The 19,470-nt window shown below is 38.2% G+C and overlaps 1 protein-coding gene across 1 annotated transcript in view; it reads right to left on the bottom strand.

Moving 5' to 3' along the window:
* The window catches only part of RSRC1 (arginine and serine rich coiled-coil 1), a 171,547-nt gene that overhangs the window by 118,437 nt on the left and 33,640 nt on the right, over window positions 1-19,470 (bottom strand). The window contains exon 4 of the mRNA XM_063339869.1: window positions 15,111-15,281. Within this exon, the coding sequence (XP_063195939.1) occupies window positions 15,111-15,281 (171 nt within the window). The remainder of the gene's footprint in view (window positions 1-15,110; window positions 15,282-19,470) is intronic.

Genomic DNA, 19,470 nt, shown 5'->3' with positions numbered 1-19,470 from the left:
AACAGAGAGTTTAATATTTTAATGTGACAACAAATTCTACTTTACAAAGCATGTCTTTTGGATGGTTTTCTTTACTTGCCCCTCGCTTGCTTGCCCAGAGGAGGCAGCGTTTGTTGGGTTTGTTTTGGTTTGTACCTAAATGATTGCTTGGGACTCCTCTGCTTTCGTTCCGTGCTAGCGAGACGCTGGGTACATGGTTAGGTGATTACTGTATCTCTGCAGTTCAGTATCTGCAGGGTGTCTGAATGCCACTCTAACTACTTAAACCCAGTAAAGAGATTACAGCTCACACTAACTGGATTTTCACAGCTCCGTATCATTCAGTTTGGATTCCTCATGCACAGATTAAGAGAGGCCATTAAAACAACAGTCAGCTGCTCTCAAAGTGCAAGGTGTCTTGGTAAAAAAAAACCAAAACAAAACAAAAAAAAGAACTATGTGTTTACATTCAGAGTGTTTGTGTATGTGTTCATGCATGCGGGCAAATGAAACACTTTCTGAAAAGAATACTATGTATTTAAGGAATTATTCAATTTAAAAACCCAAGATAATGTAAATTATATAGTTATAAAAGGACAATCACGGTGGTTGGCAGTTTTAAGGACCAGATAGTTTTGAAAATTTTAAACAGCTTAAAAGAATGTGTGTCTTTGAAGATACTGCCTTCAAATGCATTCCAAAACCTATTTCTGTAAATATGGAGAAATATAATTCCCTCAACATAGTACATGAATTTAGCAGGGAAGCTAATTTAACAAGCATCTCCAACTGACAGTCCAAACTACAGAACTTAAACACAAAATTTATAATTTCATACTTAGTACAGAATGTACTTAGCGAATGAAAATGAAACGGTTACTCTGTGGGTAAAAACTGTTTGCTTTCTAGGCTCGGTGGTTCTCTGACATCTTCTATACAGTTGTGCTCCTCGGTTTTCACACACGTACAACCCGCACTGGTTTTTCACAGCAGTCTGGTGGTGAAAGGAAAAGAAATCATACCATATGCTGCTGTCTCAATGTCACAGCCCATTAAATAAATGGCCATCTTTTTTAGTCTTAAAAGGGGATTTTTAGCAAACAAAAAGAAAAACAAGGCCAACACAGCTCAGACGACAATAGCAACAAATCAAGGTCAAAGGCAAGTGACCCTAGAGCTACGCTGGGCATATGGACGTCTCTGTCTTTTTCAGGGGGAAACTCTTACTCTGCTTCCCATTAGCCTTTGGCTGACTTAGTGTAGAGGAAATTGTCCTCATTTGGCCTTTCAGCTGCTTCCTTCTAGTTTCCAACACCTGAGCATTTTTTGCCAGCAAAGCAAATCAACTCATTTCTCTAGCATCCTTGAAATGCTCATATGTACCACCGGCACCCTGGGTCCTGGATACTCCCATGAATCTTTCTCTGGAGCATCTGGATGGGAAGTAGTCCAAATTACTCCATTCCTTTTCCATCAGAAAACAGGAATTCCCAAAGGGTAAGTTATGAAATCTGTCTGTGTACAACAGATCTCAAAGGACCACCATAAGTACAAGGTGACTTCGTCAGTTACTTATACATTTGGATCCTCCCTGCAGTAACACGAGACATTTATAATCAGCAGGTACCGTGCTTTGAGCATTTTGCTATACATAATAACTGCAAAACCACTCTAGTGCATGATCTTCATGATAGCAACATTTAATCAGTTGTAAACCTACGAATAAGGACTAGTATGTGCTATCGATACACTTCTAGATAAGAATCCTATTAAGAGAATTCGTGAGGCAGCACGAGGACCCCTGTCCCTGAAAATCTCCAGCACAGGTATGAGAATGAATAGGCTTCCTGACAAATCCACCGTCTGCTTCCATAGTTTCTGGACAAAAACTGCTCTCCCATGTTGTTCCGCTCTCAGATGTGCAAGCAGATCCCAGCCAACGTGAACACCAGGTTTTCTTTGCATCCATGAAGTTTAGCATCACTTTGGAATGTGTGAAGTTCTGAGAAATAAACATTACTAAACATGTCCACTTCATTAAAGGCTGAGAAAAGCCATAACGTGGTACTGCTGTCCAAACATCACCTTGTAGCATGTAAAAATGCCCCTCTGGAAAAGGACAACTTTTCCAAAACGCTACATCATAACGCACACCACCCAAGCATTTAGACAATTTCTTCTACAGTCTTCACTCACATCCAAGGTCTCACCGTCTTTGACACAGAGTCCTCCATGAAAGAACTGGTGCGATGCATTGCTACAATATCAAGCCCTACTACAATATTTATCCGTATGATTTCACTTCTGCATTTAGAAGAGCTTAAAGAGCACCAGGACATCTGTCTGGAAGATCTGTCCTGATTTTCTTTTTCCCTTGAGATTCTCAATGCAGAAGGTCCAAACAAAATCTGCAACTTTAAGATTTTATTTAAAAAAAAAAAAAAAAAACAACAAAAAAAACCCCCCAAACTGTTAAGAATACTGATCTTTGCTCTACCACAAGCTCTAAAAGCAGCACAGGTCACATCTCCTTTTAATAAAGCAGCTCTAAAACGTGGTGACAAAAATTGTGTCAACACAGTGAAGGCATATAAAGTTATCCTTTAGGGCAGGATAGATATGTATGTAAGATTTGAGAAAGAAGTAATATGAAGACAACAGAATTTGAGTTATTCCTTTTCCATGAGATGTCTCAGACTACAATTCTTTCTGGAAGAAAAGTACCAAAAGTGAAATCTTTTCACTTTACACTACAGAGGTGATTAATTAAGACCTGCACCTCATGAGGTAGTGTAACATAAAAGGAGTTCTTCCGTGCAGGACTGGAAAACATGGGGAGGGGTAAGGCAGGGATCTGAAATAATGGTACTCTCTCTTCACAATTTCCAAAACATATTTAACTTTTATTACAGAATTCTGGCTAAGAAAAAAAAAAGCCAAAATAATTTGGTTGTTTTTTTTAAAAAAAGAAATTGAAACATTTTCCATATCGTTAAAATAACAAAATAATCAACTGCAGAAGGTTTCCCTACCGTAAGTTATGTTATACTTCACATTCTATATTTTGAGTCTTTTTGGAATTAACAGAGATAAATGTTTTAAAACAGAATAGTCTGAATCCCGCATGCGGGCCAGCTGGATTTTGTTAGCATTTGATCATACTAGAATTCTGCTATGCTTCCATTTTAATTATGTTTTCAATTTTTCTTTTCATGAATGTTTATGATATAAACCAACACAAACAGGAACCAGTGACTGTTCTCACTGGGATACTGCATCACAGTACATCAGCCTCGTGTTCTATTTGCTGATCCTTAGCTACGGAGAGAGTGTCCTGATGACAAAAATAACGTGACGTTTCAGATTCAGGCATTATAAATACTAGAATTTATTCTTTCTAATCACAATAATTAGTCATTATTTAATTATTAGTGTATCTCCTCCATGCTACAGGAGATACAACTGACACAGCTCTGCTTCTGTGAAAATGATGCTGAAGAACAGAAAGCAGAAATATTCTTCAAAACTAAACAAAGAAAGTGTAACTCAGCGCGTGCTCCCCAACTACTTTAGGCAAATCCTTGTGACCAGAATAATAGTATATCAGGCACAAACATTGCTGGAGAAAAAATAAAATAAAATAAAGAGAAGAGAGAGAAAGGAAGGTAAAAGCTGCAAAAATAAATACATAAACAGAGGAGGCATTTTGTTTTGATTATGATTCTGGATAAATAACTCCCTTGCCATGAAAATACATCTTAAAGATCTTTGCAAGCCCGGTCCGTAGGAAGGCAAAGCAATTGGCTGGCAGTCAAAGATACTCCAGGCCAGACAAAGGGGATCAACTTGTCATAAAATTTTAGAAGCTTATTATCTGCTATTCTTCAAGAAGCTACCAAAATAAATTATTGTAACTAATAAGTACTATCAGGCATCTTAAAACTTTATTATAACAACCTCTCAGCAGCGGGACTGTAGCTGTTATAAAGTCCTCATAATTTAGTCCAGACCCTGAAAATAAAAAGACTCGGATTAAGGGAAGATTTTTCCCCTCTGACAAAAGAACAAAGCAAATTCTACTATAAGTACTCAAACTATTTTCCAACACAGGACTGTAATAGTTTGGTTTCAGCATTCAAAATGCATTCACTAATTTTAAACAGATTTTAAAGAAGTTCTACAATTTTTCTACAAATTACTGTGTGGCCATATGTCCATATTAAACAGAGTCTACGATTCTCAAACAGGGCATTTTCACTGGTGACACTGTTTATTCCACTGTAAATGAGAGTCTGTCATAATTGTATTAGAAGCACCTATTCCAGGATGCTTGTAACTCAACAACAAAAATATGATCAAGGTTGAAACTTGGCATGCAAGGTTTCAGCCCAGAAGCAATCCTTATTTATTATGTTTCGAATCAAAACTTACAAAAGCAGTATGCTATTTTTTCTTTTGAACTCCTAAACTGCAAAATAAACACAATGTACTTTCGCTACATTGTCCTCATAAGCCTCTTTAAAATAAATTCTAAAGAGAATCCAAATAATTAAAAAGAACTCACGAATTAGAGAACTGAGAGCAGTGCAAATTAAACAAATGTTGTAGCACCCTGAACATCAATTTATATTTGCACATTTCTGCTACTTGATAAATGTATTTTGTCATGTAAGATTTTAAAGAAAAGGTCTTAGAGCGACAAAATCAGTCTCAGTGTGACAAAATCCCATTTGTAAGTGAATAGAGATGATTGAACACAAATACCTTAGGCCAACAACTACAGAGATTATGTTTTGGAACCGGCATGTGCATAATTGGATCAGATAAGCACTAACATTTTACAAATTTTGAGAGCCACCTCTTGTCACCATGGACAGTATGGGAAGTGATAAGCTACTCGTCCTTCTTATTGTCTAACTGATTAACATAAACATGTTGCACCCAGAGGAATTGCTCCTGACCTGAATTGAAGCTTGATGATTGCCGAGAGTGTGTTAGAACTGATGAAGGTTTCACATCCTTAAAAACAGGACCATTTTTTCCTACTTACACCAGTTGGTCCAAAAGAAATACATTATTTTTCCCAGCCAACTCGGCTTCTCATATAACCTTAAGTTGTCACGGCTACAGCAGCACAACTCTCAGATTAAGTAAGATTTATGAAAATTTTGTGCAGAACAGCCCAGTATCACCAATACTATCCAGGCTGTAAAGTCATGTTAAAAAGCATTTGGAAATGACATTAAGCAATGATAGAACCACCTCCTACCTCTCATTATTCCCTGCTGACATAACCCTTTTTTAGGGCCATGCTAGGAGGCAGATGAATAAAGAGATTCTTTATCTAAAAGCAACAGCAAAGCAGCGATAAAGAACTAAAGAAGAATCAACATTTTTTTTTTAAAGTTCTCTTTATCAACAGGAAACCTTTTTTTAGAAATTGCTCACCACAATAATCATAGAATAGTTTGGGTTGGAAGGGGCCTTAAAGACCATCCAGTTACAACCCCCTGCCCTGGGCAGGGACACCTCCCACCAGACCAGGTTGCTCCAAGCCCCATCCAGCCTGGCCTTGAACACCTCCAGGGATGGGGCAGCCACAGCTTCTCTGGGCCAGTGTCTCACCACCCTCACAGTCAAGAATTTCTTCCTAATATCTAATCTAAATCTCCGCTCTTCCAGTTTAAAACTGTTCCCCCTCGTCCTATCGCTCCCCTCCCTGATCCAGAGTCCCTCCACAGCTTTCCTGGAGCCCCTTTAGGGACTGGAAGGGGCTCTAAGGTCTTCTTGGAGCATTCTCTTCTCCAGGCTGAACACCCCCAACTCTCTCAGCCTGTCCTCACAGCAGAGGGGCTCTGGCCTCTGATCACCATTGTGGCCCTCCTCAAAAATAAGCAGGACTTGCAGATTCCTTGCACATTAGAACTATTTTCTAATAACCAAACTCTGTTAGAATATGTACTAATTTCATACACTTGGAGAAAACATAAAATTATTCTCAGTCTTCAAAAGCGCGCAGAGCAGGTGAAACCCCTTGCAGACAGTAACTGAGATCGATGACAACAGAAGCAGCACCTGCCAACATCACGTCTGCATAAAGTGGAGATGAGATGGACTGCCCCAGTCCTGCTTTGAAGGAGAGGCTAACCACAGCTGTCAAGAGGAGGTCCTGGTTGTCTCTACTGACCACGCACATCATGAGCTCCTCCTTTCCTGCCAGCCCCGAGACTTTACCCAACGCAGGAGCAAAAGCAGCTTTAGGTTTCCTTAAACCACACAGTGCAGCTGGTGCTAGAAGTCAGCGGCCGTAGCCTGCTGGACCATGGCACCTCCCGGGCACCTACTTGGAGGGAGCCAGCACCACGTCCTCCCCTGCAGTGTGCTGATGAAGGGGCAGCACCAATTATGCATGCACTAGGTACAAAGGATTTTCTGCAATATGACACGATGACAAAATTAGCATTACTAAATATTTTCAGTCAAAATGCTGACAAACATTCATGCAAAGGGAATTTGTTATGCAGGCACAATACTGTCTTTTGGAAGTAGAGCATCTTGGCTGTAGAAATGCTGAAAGTGATTAAACAATAACATGAATTAACTTCTTCCTAAATCATGACTGTTTGATGTGTCCTACTGGTAAACTTCTTTAAATGTACTAGTGTAACTCAAAGGATCCAAGATTTTTCCCCTGTTTTCCTAATTGAGGGAAGGGGCAAACCCTCTGATTTCAGGCTGGAAAAAGTTTTGGTTTATAATAAAGTGCTTCAAAACAAAAATACATCACTGGAAGAATTAAATATTCCTTAAATATGAATAATCAAACGTGCTTTACTCTTTAATATGTTACCAATTAAATATAGGACCTTACCTATTTTTGTCAAAAAAATGTGGTTTATACTGCAAAGATTACCCTAATAATTCCTAACTTTGTCAGCAAATAGTCTTAAATGCAAGAGCCTATGTTGATATGCACAGAGATATTAAAAAAATCAGTGTATTAGTCCCTGCTATTAAGTCAGCAATTAATTTAGAAATGCTAGCCTACTCCACAGTTATGGGACCACAATAAACAGTTAAAACCAAGCAGAATGAAAATGAAAAAATGTTCATGTGATACGTCAAATCAAAGTTTCTCACAACAAATAATTTTAAGGTATATTTACTTGTTTATTAAAAGCCAAACTTTTCACAATTCTTCAGTGTAACACACAACCAAGACGTGCTAGAGGTATCTTTCCTTCCAATCAAACATTTACCCTTCGCCACTGGTGAAAGGCAACAAGATCTCTTTACAACGTCTCGTCTTTTTCAATAAATTTTGCATGAAAACATGTTACCCAAGCACAAAGTTGCCTGCTGTCACACTGGAAGTATGATAAATGTTTAATGAAAACAACACCACACAGCTTGGTGTCAGACAACAGCTATCACACAGTCCTGCTTTGATCTGAACAGGCACTTAAAAGGAGTTCTGAGCACGCTTTGCACCACAGAACTCTATAACCTATATGCAAATAGGAGAAAATTACCATAAATGACTTCCTACTGCCTAGTGTGGGAAGAGGTAAGAAAAAAAAAAATAAAATAACAATATGACAAGCTCCAGGAGTGTCTGACTGCTGTCAAACTCTGAGAAGTCCAATATTCCCAATTTACTTCTAATGTCTTCTGCCAAGCACTGAGAAGCTCATCAACAGGCATTTATCGCCCAAGTACCGTCCGCAGAACCCGCTGGGACGCTGCCAGGGCTGAGCTCAGAAAATAAAACTCGGCAAGTGCTTTGGTTCGATGCCACTGAAAAAGGTCCCCTAGACAGAGGGACCTCAGCAAACGTTTAAAGACCAAATATACAGAATTAAAAGGAAAAAACGAAGACTATATTTGGGGAAAAAAAAAAATCTCTTCAGCTCCATTTAGTATGGAGCTCCATATGAGCTCCAAATACTTAGCTCAAAGTATTTAAGAAGCTGTGAATCCACTAATGAAAAAAGTACTGACAGCCTTACTAGGTATCAGAAATTAAAATGGTGGTCAGGTTTGATTAATGGCATAACACTTCTTTTGTCATAACAACTGAGAAGCTGCTCTTAATTTATTCCTTTAAAAATTGTCAAAAACACTTTAAAAAGTAATCCAAAATTCTGCTAAGAAAGCTAGGGTGAAACCTATAAATCTAGTAAAAGTTATTTAGAGATAACAAGGTTTTAGTAGGTTTTTTCCCCCCAATTCAACAATGAACAATGATCCTTATGAAAATCATGTCTCAGAATGCCAGAACTTGCATGTTTTCAAGCTAATCAAGACTTTAAAAATCAACATTCAACAGCACACACACACAGGTCAATGCAAACACACATGCAAGTTGTTTTAAAACAAGTGAATTTAAAAAAAGCATAAATAAAAGATGAATGTAATGCTTTGATTAGCAAAAAAAAAAAAATAATCAGTGGAAAAATATTGTAGTGGTATAATTATGTGTTTAAGTAAATCAGTACTATAAAACACTTCACTTTTGAAGACTGACATCTGAATATGATGTACCACTAGGCAAAAGTTGCTACTCTAAATGCAGGATTTGGGAGTGGAAAGGTGGTCTCCATCAGTGACTGAGCTTTCCCAGCAGCCTGCAAGCCATGATCTGCAGTCACCAGGTCCACCTTGTGGAATGTGACAGAAATATGTCGCGCAAGGGCCAGGCAGCACACCCCATCCACATCACTGTAAATGACGTGGCCATTCCAGCATATGACACCTGATGACAAGTTTCATATGTCACTCTGATCTAGTCCTCAAGTCATGATCTAACAGAACTGCGTACCATTATTTTTAGAAACACTAAAAATATATGTATTTCCCAGATATAATACCACCTTAGAATAATACGTTAAGAACATTTACTTATGTTGATACCTTTAAAGTATTACAGAAAATATCTCATTGCATATATAAGATAAAACTGCAGTGCTAGTATGCTTGTCAAATAAGACGCCTTACAACACTTAGAAAAACCACCTCGTAATCTATAGTGCATTTTTAAAAGGTCACCAACGTCCAAGACTTGGGATATAGTCTAGCTAATACTATATTAGCAATTCATATACCATACAATAAAGAACCAAGCTTTCAAATGGGACTGCTGTATTAAGCTCTGAAGCCAAAAGAAACAGGGGAGGGGAAGAAGGGCTGCTCTATTTCATTGCAAGCAAATAATTACTGCTTTCCACTGAACGTCATACGTCACTTCTTAAAACAAGTCACCAATGAAAGAAAAAGAAGGAAACAAAAAGTGTGTCAGGTGGTGGGAGTCTAAAAGACAGTGATAAGGAAGTATCCCATAGGTGCCACAGGTATATAAAATAAAAATTACATTCTGGGACTGGCTGGAAGCCTGCTTGAGTCTTATCTAAGAGGATACCAGAATAAAACACATATGTATACATCATATTTGCATGTCAGAAAAAGCATGCTAAGATTGTTTCATCTTAGGGGGGCAATGGTACGTGTGCCTAAGGCACCTGGAGACCTCACCAGACAGGATCAGAAGGAACTGAAGCTTCAGCTCTACATCAAGACTGTAGTTACAGGAGGTTCAAGTAATATTCATGCTGCTGGAACAGAAGAAAGATGATGCTTACCTGTAACTTACGTTTTCTAAATATAGTACTTTCAATAAATTAGCATTTGATCAACAATCCAGACTGTATCTAGCACCTCCTTTTCCTATTGTGCTGGGACAGAATCTTTTTCAATAGGAAGAAAGTATTCTGTAATAAAAATCCCACTGTCATTAGTTCAAATCTTATTTTTAAGCACATGTTTCTCTCTAGAAATTAGCGCAATTCAGCTTTACCACACAACCAGCAACATTTTATTTTTTTGATTTAAGTTGGACTGATAGGACAAAGTCATTATACTTCCAGGAGGGCTATCAGTTATTTTCCCATAATCAATCAAAACCACACAAGGGCCTACTGTGAGAACTGCAACTCCCTTCTTGATCAGCCATTGGAAATTAAATCCAACCGGTCCCATTCCTTTGATGCGGAGACGAGGCTTTTCCATTTTTAGTCAGTGGCCTTTTCTGGTCAATGCTACCCATTTTTGTGTTTTAGCCCAGAGTGCATACTCTCACACAGATTCATTTTTGCAAGGGAAAAAAAATGAAACCAAGAGAAGAAAAACAGGAAATGGGACAGCCAAAGGTAGGATCCGATAAACTACTTTGGCAGAACAAAGAACACTAAAGTTTTGCTTTTTTCAAATAAACAAAAATTTAATAAAAGAAAATCACTAGACTAAGACTTATTGGTAAGAACTAGACACCAGATGTTGACCATGCATTATAAAGTTTTGCAGAGCTAACAGAAAATGATAATGCATCACAAAATGTATATTGTCCCTTATTTTATCAATTCCATTTTATTTATAACACTTCACAATGTATCAGTAGGTATCACGTGTTCTGTAAAAATTACAAAGGTGTGGTAACACCTTGGTACAGCACTTGTCAGTTGAACTTTCACGAGTAGAGGAAAGACAACAACGTGTGTGCTAATTACACAGTATGAGCCCTGCTAGAGTTCTAGTACATAGTGATGGTCCAAAGCAGTAACGTGCACAACATCAGTACTGCAGTCATGGGTCATAACTAGAGAACAACACTCTTATTACAAACAGAGAAGTATGATTTCAACTTGGCCTGGGAGACTGGATGAATAGAAGAGGCTGCAAGGCCAAGCAAGCGCTTTTACTTTGGAAACGCTGGCAACAGTTTTTCAGAAAAAGCCATACCATTTATTGATTATTTTTTTATATATCCTTCCAGGCAATAAAGCTCTTTCTGCCATGCACTGCAACAAAAATACAAAACAAAACAAAAGGAGGAACACAGTTCCAAGAACGACTATGAGTTTAGGAGACCAAAGCAGCAAAAGCAAACTGGTCAATGCAGGTTACTTGCAAAATGGAAGGAAATAAGTAGCACTGCCGTAGTTGGATACGCTCTAGTTAAGAACATTTCTTGCTGCCTGCTCGTCATCAGCTTTATTTTGCAAAGAGTTTTCACTGGAAATTAAATAATTCTGATAGTCTGAAAGATGAATCAATTTTTTGTTTATGAATATTTAGGGTGTGCTGCTGGGACGCCTTCTGAGTTCGCTTTACCTTTTAAGTGAGTACAAAACTATTTCAAACCTTGTTAGGCTGCTCTTAATGCCAGGTTTTTTCACCAAGTACTGTCAGATGCCATAAATGAGCTTCCCAACCCAAATTCAAAGCAGCTGTTACCACAACCTCTCTCCATCATGGCTGAACAAATACTATATCCCTTAAAACATTTCAGATTGTAAGAACAGAAGAGTTCAGCTGTTTTTCAATGACTGCAAATGCAGCCTGTCTCCGTGAAACAGCTGACGCTTCTCCAATGTTCAGGAAGTTCAGTGCTCAACCTTAAAGAATCTTCACTGAAATGGAGAATGCCAAAGGACTGGATTATTGTGGCAGAGTTTTTTACTCTTCAAATCTCTCGAGATGTTTGTTGTGAAGACAAGATCTGCTTTGAAAAAACCTAAAGTTGCCCTGATAGAAAAACCAAACACAAGCCTTTCTCCCTCACATCTACCAGCATACACAATCCAAGCGCAAAAAAGAAAATTATCAGAGTTCATTCAAGCCACAAGCAAATAAAACCATTTGCTCCTTAATTAGTGCAAAAATTGCATTTTGATTCCCCACTTTAGAGGAACAGTCAAGTCCCAAATAAATGACTACTTGTATCAGATAACCTGCAGTGCTGCCAGACTGAAATACCTTCTTTCATGCAAAGTGAAACTATGAAGTCAACTGGCACTTGATAATTTACATTCCGTCTTCTCACAATCTGGCTTTAGGATGATCGTCATTATAGCTTTTAAGTAGCCATTTTCAATAAATACATTCCAAACATACAGGACTTTAAACTGAAAAGTTGATGTGTCTTGGAGTACCTGTAAGGATCTATCCCAAATACAAGGTCAGAGGACTATTTCTTCCTCTACGGATCCCCTGCTGCTGGAGTTTCTAGAAAGGCTCTGTAGAATAGCGTTACTTTCAGTGCTGATCTAGACAGTAGATCTAGAAATTCATTCACTTGGAGAGTCATCTAAAACAGATTCCTCTCGATATTTCACATCCAGATGTACACCTGACAGTCAGTTTTTTGTGTCCGCTTAGGCTTTCTTCCTCATGCTTCAGAGAAAAAAAGAATGTGAATGACAAGTTGAAAAAACAGCACCATCATTGCATTAGCTACAGCAGAACACGCCAGGAGGAAAAATAAAATACTTATTATTTTTCCTGTCCCAACTGAATCCAACTTAAAACAAGAAAAAGACACACATTCTGAGAAGGCATCACCTCTCTGTTTACTGTCTTTCCGATGAAGACAGCTGATGAAGCAAATCGTTTTAGTGCTTCCTGGTCTCCTCCAGCACTAAGCGAATTGGGTGAGCAGTGAAGTTCCAGCCAAGGCAGCAAACTGTCGAGCTGCAGAGGATAGGCATCAGTCCCAGAATCTGCTGAGACACTCGGCTGCAGAGGCAAGCTATAATAAGAGTTATAATTCTAACCATACCCACAAAAGGACATCCGACACCACTACAAGACAAAAATCCTAAATTATAACATAGACCCTCAAAAATATCAGCAAAACCAACTTGCTACCTTCTGCTGACCACAGCCAACTACAAAGACCTTATAGTTACTGGAAAACAAAACAAAAATCTATCCTCAGAAATGAGCATCAAGACAGAGCAAACGAACCACCAAATCTCCCTGCTGCTGCAGAAACCAAAGAAAAAACTGCCAGAAGCCAATAGACTTACACAGGCAAAAGGTTCACCCAGTTTGTGTTTTGCCATCCTCCTTCCTATACACCTAGGAACTAAGGACAGCTGAGCTTCCTTGGCCAAGGAGATCTCTTCTTTCCTAAACTTTTCATCCAAAAAGAAAACAAATACACAAATAAATGATGCAGAGGAAGAAAGCCAAGAGCTTGAGAGGCTTGAGGAAGCCTCGTACAAAAACACAACTGTAAAACATCTTACTTGGCCTCATTTTCCTGGAGCACACACAAGGCAAAGTAAAAAGACATCAACTTTGTTCCTACACGCACGCATTTAAGGAAAAGTGCAGGTTCCTAATTCACTCTTACTGGGGTCTGTAACAGCATATTCCATAGAGAAATAATTGTGCAGTAATTGCAAATAGCAATTGCAAAGAGCTCTGTCTTCTCTGTGTGTTCAAATACGTTGCCTTGCAAAGCCTTTAACAAACAATAATGCAACGCTGATACAGTCTCAATCTTCGAATGACAAATAACTGTAAGGGGAAAAAGCTTCTCAGATCCATATTCTCTGCACAGATATACTTTGATCACTATTTGATTAAACTGAAAAACATGTCGTACCCCCTCAGAACAGTTTATGAAGCACAGATTATATCAGCATCATCCTAGGTACATTTCATTTTGCAGTCTAATAATGCTCCAAGTAAGAAACCCCTGTACAAAGCCTACCAGTCAGTACTGAGCTCAGAGGAAAATAGACTGATGTCATAAAATGTTTCTATTATCAATTTGTACTCTTTGTCCTAACTACCTTGGAAATGACCCAAACAGGGCATTTTGTTTTCAAATTTAGCATAAGCGACTTTGTAAGTTATCAAAATGTAAAGGTAAAAAAAAAAATCTGGGCACTTCTGTGTTCTTGCTACGGCTATCTCATATTGATCCTTGTTCTAAAAGGACATAAAGCCAGGCAGTATGCTAACAGAGCACTGCTATATACTCCAACATGATTTAAGATGTGCTTCTACACAAAGTCCAGAAAACCTCTCACACACCAAATGTTATGTGCTCAGTATGGATCCTTTCCCTACTTTTCTACTTCAATTAAAAAAAAAAAAATTGTTTGGAACATCCAGGCTTCACCTCAAGTCTTCTAGAAGTATCAAAATATATTCAAACTTCAGGTAAATGGGTAAAAGGCATTTTGTTTATGACTTATCAGACATACTGCAAACATCTCAGGGGTTCCGTTTATATTGAATGCTGGAAACGCCCACAACAAGAAGAGACAAATATCCCACATGGTTTAGTAAAATGAGGAAAGTATCTCTTTAAATGAGTAGAAGACGCCACTCTTGGAGTTCCCAACAGTCTAAGTAATGTATTGCAAATAAGAAAAAAAAAAAACATGCAAACAGCTAATCCTGAATTTACATAATCAGTGCTATAACCATGGACAAGTAGGCAATGGTATCTGAGAGACTAAATTAACATCACCAAGCTGTAAAACCAGGGAGGTAATTCTGAGACACCTCCACAAACATGGGTAAAGGATGCTACTCCAGAAATTCCCATTTAGTGTTTCAGCGGGAATCCACCAAAGGGAAATTCATGAAGTGACACACTGGTACCTTTCTTTTTGAACCTGATCGCATAAACAGGGAAAAGATAAACATCACAGTAAAGGGCGCAGGAGATCAAGGTGTATAAAGCAGAGGTAATCACATAAATTGCCTTTTCTGAAATCTGTAAAAACGAGATCAACAATCCAAGTCATTCCAAGCAGAGATTAGGTTGACTGCAGGTTTTGAAAGGCAGTCCATTGTTCACCCATAGCACGTGCTTCTGCTGAAACTGTACCGTGAGCCACAAACGAAGCCCAATAGGAACTTCTGACAACGTAGAAGCAGGTAGTGTGAACAGTGAAAACCATCTTCTCACAGGAAATAGTCTCTGTACTTTCCAACACTCCTCATTTTTTTCCTTAAATTGTCGTTATTATGCATTAGAAAAATATTTATATAAATGAACTGAAGAAAGCTATTTAGCATATTCGCAAATCAAGAGGAAAAAGAATTGTAAATTAAACATCTAGTTTGTAAATGAAATCATTTAGTTTGAAATATTGTCACGTTCCAGAATTTTGAAATACTAAGAATCACACTATTCAAAGATTTTAAATAATTTCCACTTAGTTTATACAAAATATCATGTATTATAAAGCAAACTGATTACAAAAAAAGTGAAACAACACTAAGTTGTTCCCTGTTTTTATTATAGTTATATTGTTTGTCATTTCACTTACCCATGCTTTGCGCCATATATCTCCTTTTCTTTTCCTTTGCCCTTCTCTTTTATTTTTTCTTTCTCTCTGCCTTTACGCCGCTCTCTTTCACGAGACCCGCTATGAGTTGTCCTATGACTGGATCTTTCACTACTTCGACTATAAGAACGTTGACGAGGTCTTGATCGTGATCTACACAAAATTCATAGTATTAAAATTTAGCAGTCATACATTTTTCACTGTCACTGCATTTGTTATATAGTCCAACTATTTTAAACACATTTGCAAACCATTTAGTAATTTAATGCATTTAAACAAAAAACTGCTGATTTCTCAAAAGTGAAAAAGAAAGCATTGCTTCTACTCTGAAGCAAGAATGCAAAACAAATTAAATCACACTACATAGTATTCACCCATTAACAGAGTAATCTGGTATTACCAGAGTAATCTTTGGAGCTATTGGAGAAGGAAAGGAAGGAATTTTTTTCTTGAACATTAAACTTTAAATTCTTAAGTTCTTATCAATTTAGCTTGGCAAATAATCAAAGAATTTACAGCTGCTGCTAAGTGTTTGTATTGACGTATTAAATACATTACTACTAATAACGATGTTCCAACAAAAACCAGGAAAACCCCAGGCGATGTGTCCAAACCCTTACCTTTAGCCTGCAGAGCTGACACACGCACACAGCTTCTCTATATTAAATTCAGATTTGAAACACACGTTGTACAAAACCTATCAATAGGCCAAGCCTACAGGCCCAATAATGCAAGAAAGTGCATACAGGTGCAAGGGTGTGGGCACATATTTGGTTCCTGGTTACAAGTTCCTACGCAGCTATAGGATACTCTGTTCTCAATCATGTTATCCATTCCTCTAATAAACGTATGTTGTTACTGATATACTTGAATGAAAAAAGATCGAGAGGTATTACAACATGACCGTTTCTATATGTATCCAAAAAAACCCTTTTCATTATTCCTGAATTTCTTTTAGATGTTTTTCTAAATTTTAATTTATAATGGATTAATACATCTTTGCTACGGTACCTGAGTAGTTACAGACAATGAATATTTAGGGAAACAGCAGTTCAAGTTTGCATTAGTTTCTATTACAACATACATCTTCATAAAAGTTCTGATGGCACCTCATTGAAGAGTTTCATTAAGTACTGAGAGGGCTGGGGGAAGGGAAGGGCATTTTTTTTTAAACACAGTATAAAAAAAACTTTACTTAGCACTTCTTGGAGTGCAAAACTCCAAAGGCCTTTAAAAGCAAAATCACATATAAAAGATCACTAAATTTAAAAGGCAGCAACTGTTTAATAAAACTCGACAATAGAATAAGCAAAAGAAAATACTCCATCCAGATGAAGCTATAAATTACATTTAGGAAGAATGTTGTTAGTGACTCTGGAATTTGTCCAGCATACTGGGGTTAACATACCTATTCTTGCCACTGAGCCTTTCAGAGTCGCACCAGAGGTCAGAACCTCAGTTTTCTGTTTCGTTCAGCAGATGGCATCTCTTGCAACACAATATCTCCTATTATCGGTCACACTATTAGCACTAATACAACGGATCAAATTACCACTTAAGTGGCATATTATGAACTACGGAACATTTTCAGTCTCAAAATGGATTTTTGTTATGTCATCACAAATTAAAAAGCATCCATCCATTCTTTAGTTCTCAGGTAGAGGAAGTTTTGACCTAAAAGAGTATTCTGGATATTAGATCTACTTTTTGGCACAAAGACACTGGTTTTTATGAGCATCGTGATTAGGCAGGCACAGATTTACAGACCACTGCCCTGCGGACACTCACTATTCCAAGGCAACCATGATTTCTGAGAACTCTACAGGTAAGATGCAGAATCAGAAATAGTGTAAAAAAAAAAAAAAAAAAACCAAAAAAAAAAACCACCAAAAAAACCCCAAAACCAACACAAAACAAAAAAGCAGCCTACTGCAACAGAAATCACCTTCATTTGATGCAAGGTTTCTCCTTACTTAAGGGTGTAGTCCTTCAAACAGAAATGACTGAGGAATCTAAAATATTTATTGCTAGAGAGCTTATTTTCTCAGCTCAAATTTGAGCTTGTTTCACATTACCTTTTGCAGGTGCAAATAACAGCAAATTCACTTCAGATTAGCTGGATACGCAAATCCTAGATTCCTGTTCACTCACATTTTTAAGTAGAAGAAACAGCAGGTGTAATTTATATACAGAAAAACAGCTTTTAAAAAATAAAACCAGACTTGCACCAAATTTGTATAATGTACTTATAACAGCATTGAAAATGGATAAACATTTTCTTTACAAAATCTGTCACCATTCTTTAATTTGCAATCTTGTGCACCCATAAAATTCATTAGCCTGGAGCGATCCCTAATTATTGTTTATCCTTTGGGTTTTACAATTATAGAAAGTAGCTGATACAGCTTGTGTTCCCCATCGCAGTCATGCAGGTGAGGCAGGCAGATTACTATCAACGGGATATTACAGCAAAGATCTGAACAAAAATGTTAAGTTCTGCTCCACAGAAGCCATCTCTGCAGGACACATTAGTCAGTCAATCCTTCAATTATCAGAGCAGTTGATCTGGGCTGTAGATCAGCTCAGAGCACAGATGCAGACAATCCAGAATTGGCTTCATGCAGAGACAACTTCAGTTTGGTCGGACTTGTTAGCTCAGATAACAAGTCAGCGCATGGAGAAGGGTCTTCAGGGCAGCTCTGGTGCCACATCTGGCTGCCTCCGTGGGCTGCAGACCCCCAGCCCAGCCCAGCGGACTGCCGTGCCCTATTTCAGGGGATCTACAGAGGGAACCGCAGAAAACAAGTTGCAAAGTGGATCTAGTGTATCCCACTGCACCTGAATCACCTTGCAGAGTCTCTCCTATGCATTAGCTCTCCAGGAGCTAAGATGTACGCAGGGCTTATTTGCCGCAGCCAAGACAGGAGTGCTGAAGGATGCAGACAAGCACATCCTAACACAGCCTACTGATGTGGCACCAGGTGAACACCAGACACACTGGCCTGTGATGGACCTGCACAGACACATAGCCTGACCTCCTCCGAAGAGGAGTTTTCCTGAGTTTTCCATCATTGTACAAAGTTCTTTGCAAATATTTAATTTTTCATTATTTTCCCTTAATGCTGCAGAGCTACAGCCCTCCCAATTAAAATTAACTCTAAGTTCACCATATTTATTTATATCGATTACAAATAGTATTTTTAAAGCACAGATAAAGCAAGACAAGTCCAGAAATAGAGAAAGATGTACTAACTCCAGCCATGAACAGGGGTGAAGTAAATAAGGAAAATGAGGCAAAGAAAAAAGCAAGTCTAGTATTAATGCTCTCTTCAATTTCTGAATGCTAGTGAAACTTAGATTCTGTTAATCATTTTTAAACTGGGGTAACTACTGTGTTTCCAGTGTCATACAGCAATGAATACTTTTGAAAAAAGCTTATGTTGTATTATTTCTCCTTTGCGATCCATCCATTCGAAGCAAGAGAGGACTATTAGAAAAACCACTAGGCGACCACAACACAGATTTAACAAAGTTAAGCTGAATCTCAACTCTTGTTTAAATCTTCTGCTAATCTCAAAAAAAAAAAAAAAAAAAAATAATCTTACGGACTTCCCACACAAGTAGAGGCATGAAAATTTTAAAATATATTTACTTAACTAAGTAACAGCTTAGTATATTATGAGTTAAGCTTCATTATGTAGTTTTACCACATTTTGATGAAACAAAGGAAGCACAGGCACTAAATACCATAAGGTAACAGACACAAGGTGTCAAAAACAACAAACTTTGCAGTACAATTCTCCAGAACAATTTCATCTTACATGATAAAACAAGCTCTACCAGCAATACTTCTAAAACTGAAGCGGGATGAACAGGAAGCCAGCAATAAACCATATAAGAACTGCTGAGCTTAAGCAGGTAAGACAACAATCTTCTTGATCTCTGCTAGCGTGTGCACTTCTAAGAGAGCTCTCAGTTTCTGTGAAGTGCCATAGGAAATGATGATTAGCTATGATTGGAGCAAAAGCCACAATTATACTTAGCAAATGCTGCACCACTTCTAGAATGCGGGAACCCGTACCTCCTTAGGCCAGAAAAACGGAAAAGCACTGAAACAGACAGGGACTCGGCACCACAAGTCTCACAGGGACAAGTGGGAACTTGTTAATGGTTTTAAACTGGAAGAGGGGAGATTTAGATTAGATATTGGGAAGAAATTCTTCACTGTGGGGGTGGTGAGACCCTGTCCCAGGTTGCCCAGAGAAGCTGTGGCTGCCCCATCCCTGGAGGGGTTCAAGGCCAGGCTGGATGGGGCTTGGAGCAACCTGGTCTGGTGGGAGGT

Source organism: Chroicocephalus ridibundus, chromosome 6 (genome assembly GCF_963924245.1).
Source record: "Chroicocephalus ridibundus chromosome 6, bChrRid1.1, whole genome shotgun sequence".
NCBI classification, from domain to species: domain Eukaryota; kingdom Metazoa; phylum Chordata; class Aves; order Charadriiformes; family Laridae; genus Chroicocephalus; species Chroicocephalus ridibundus.
This window is presented reverse-complemented; position numbering and strand designations above follow the sequence as displayed.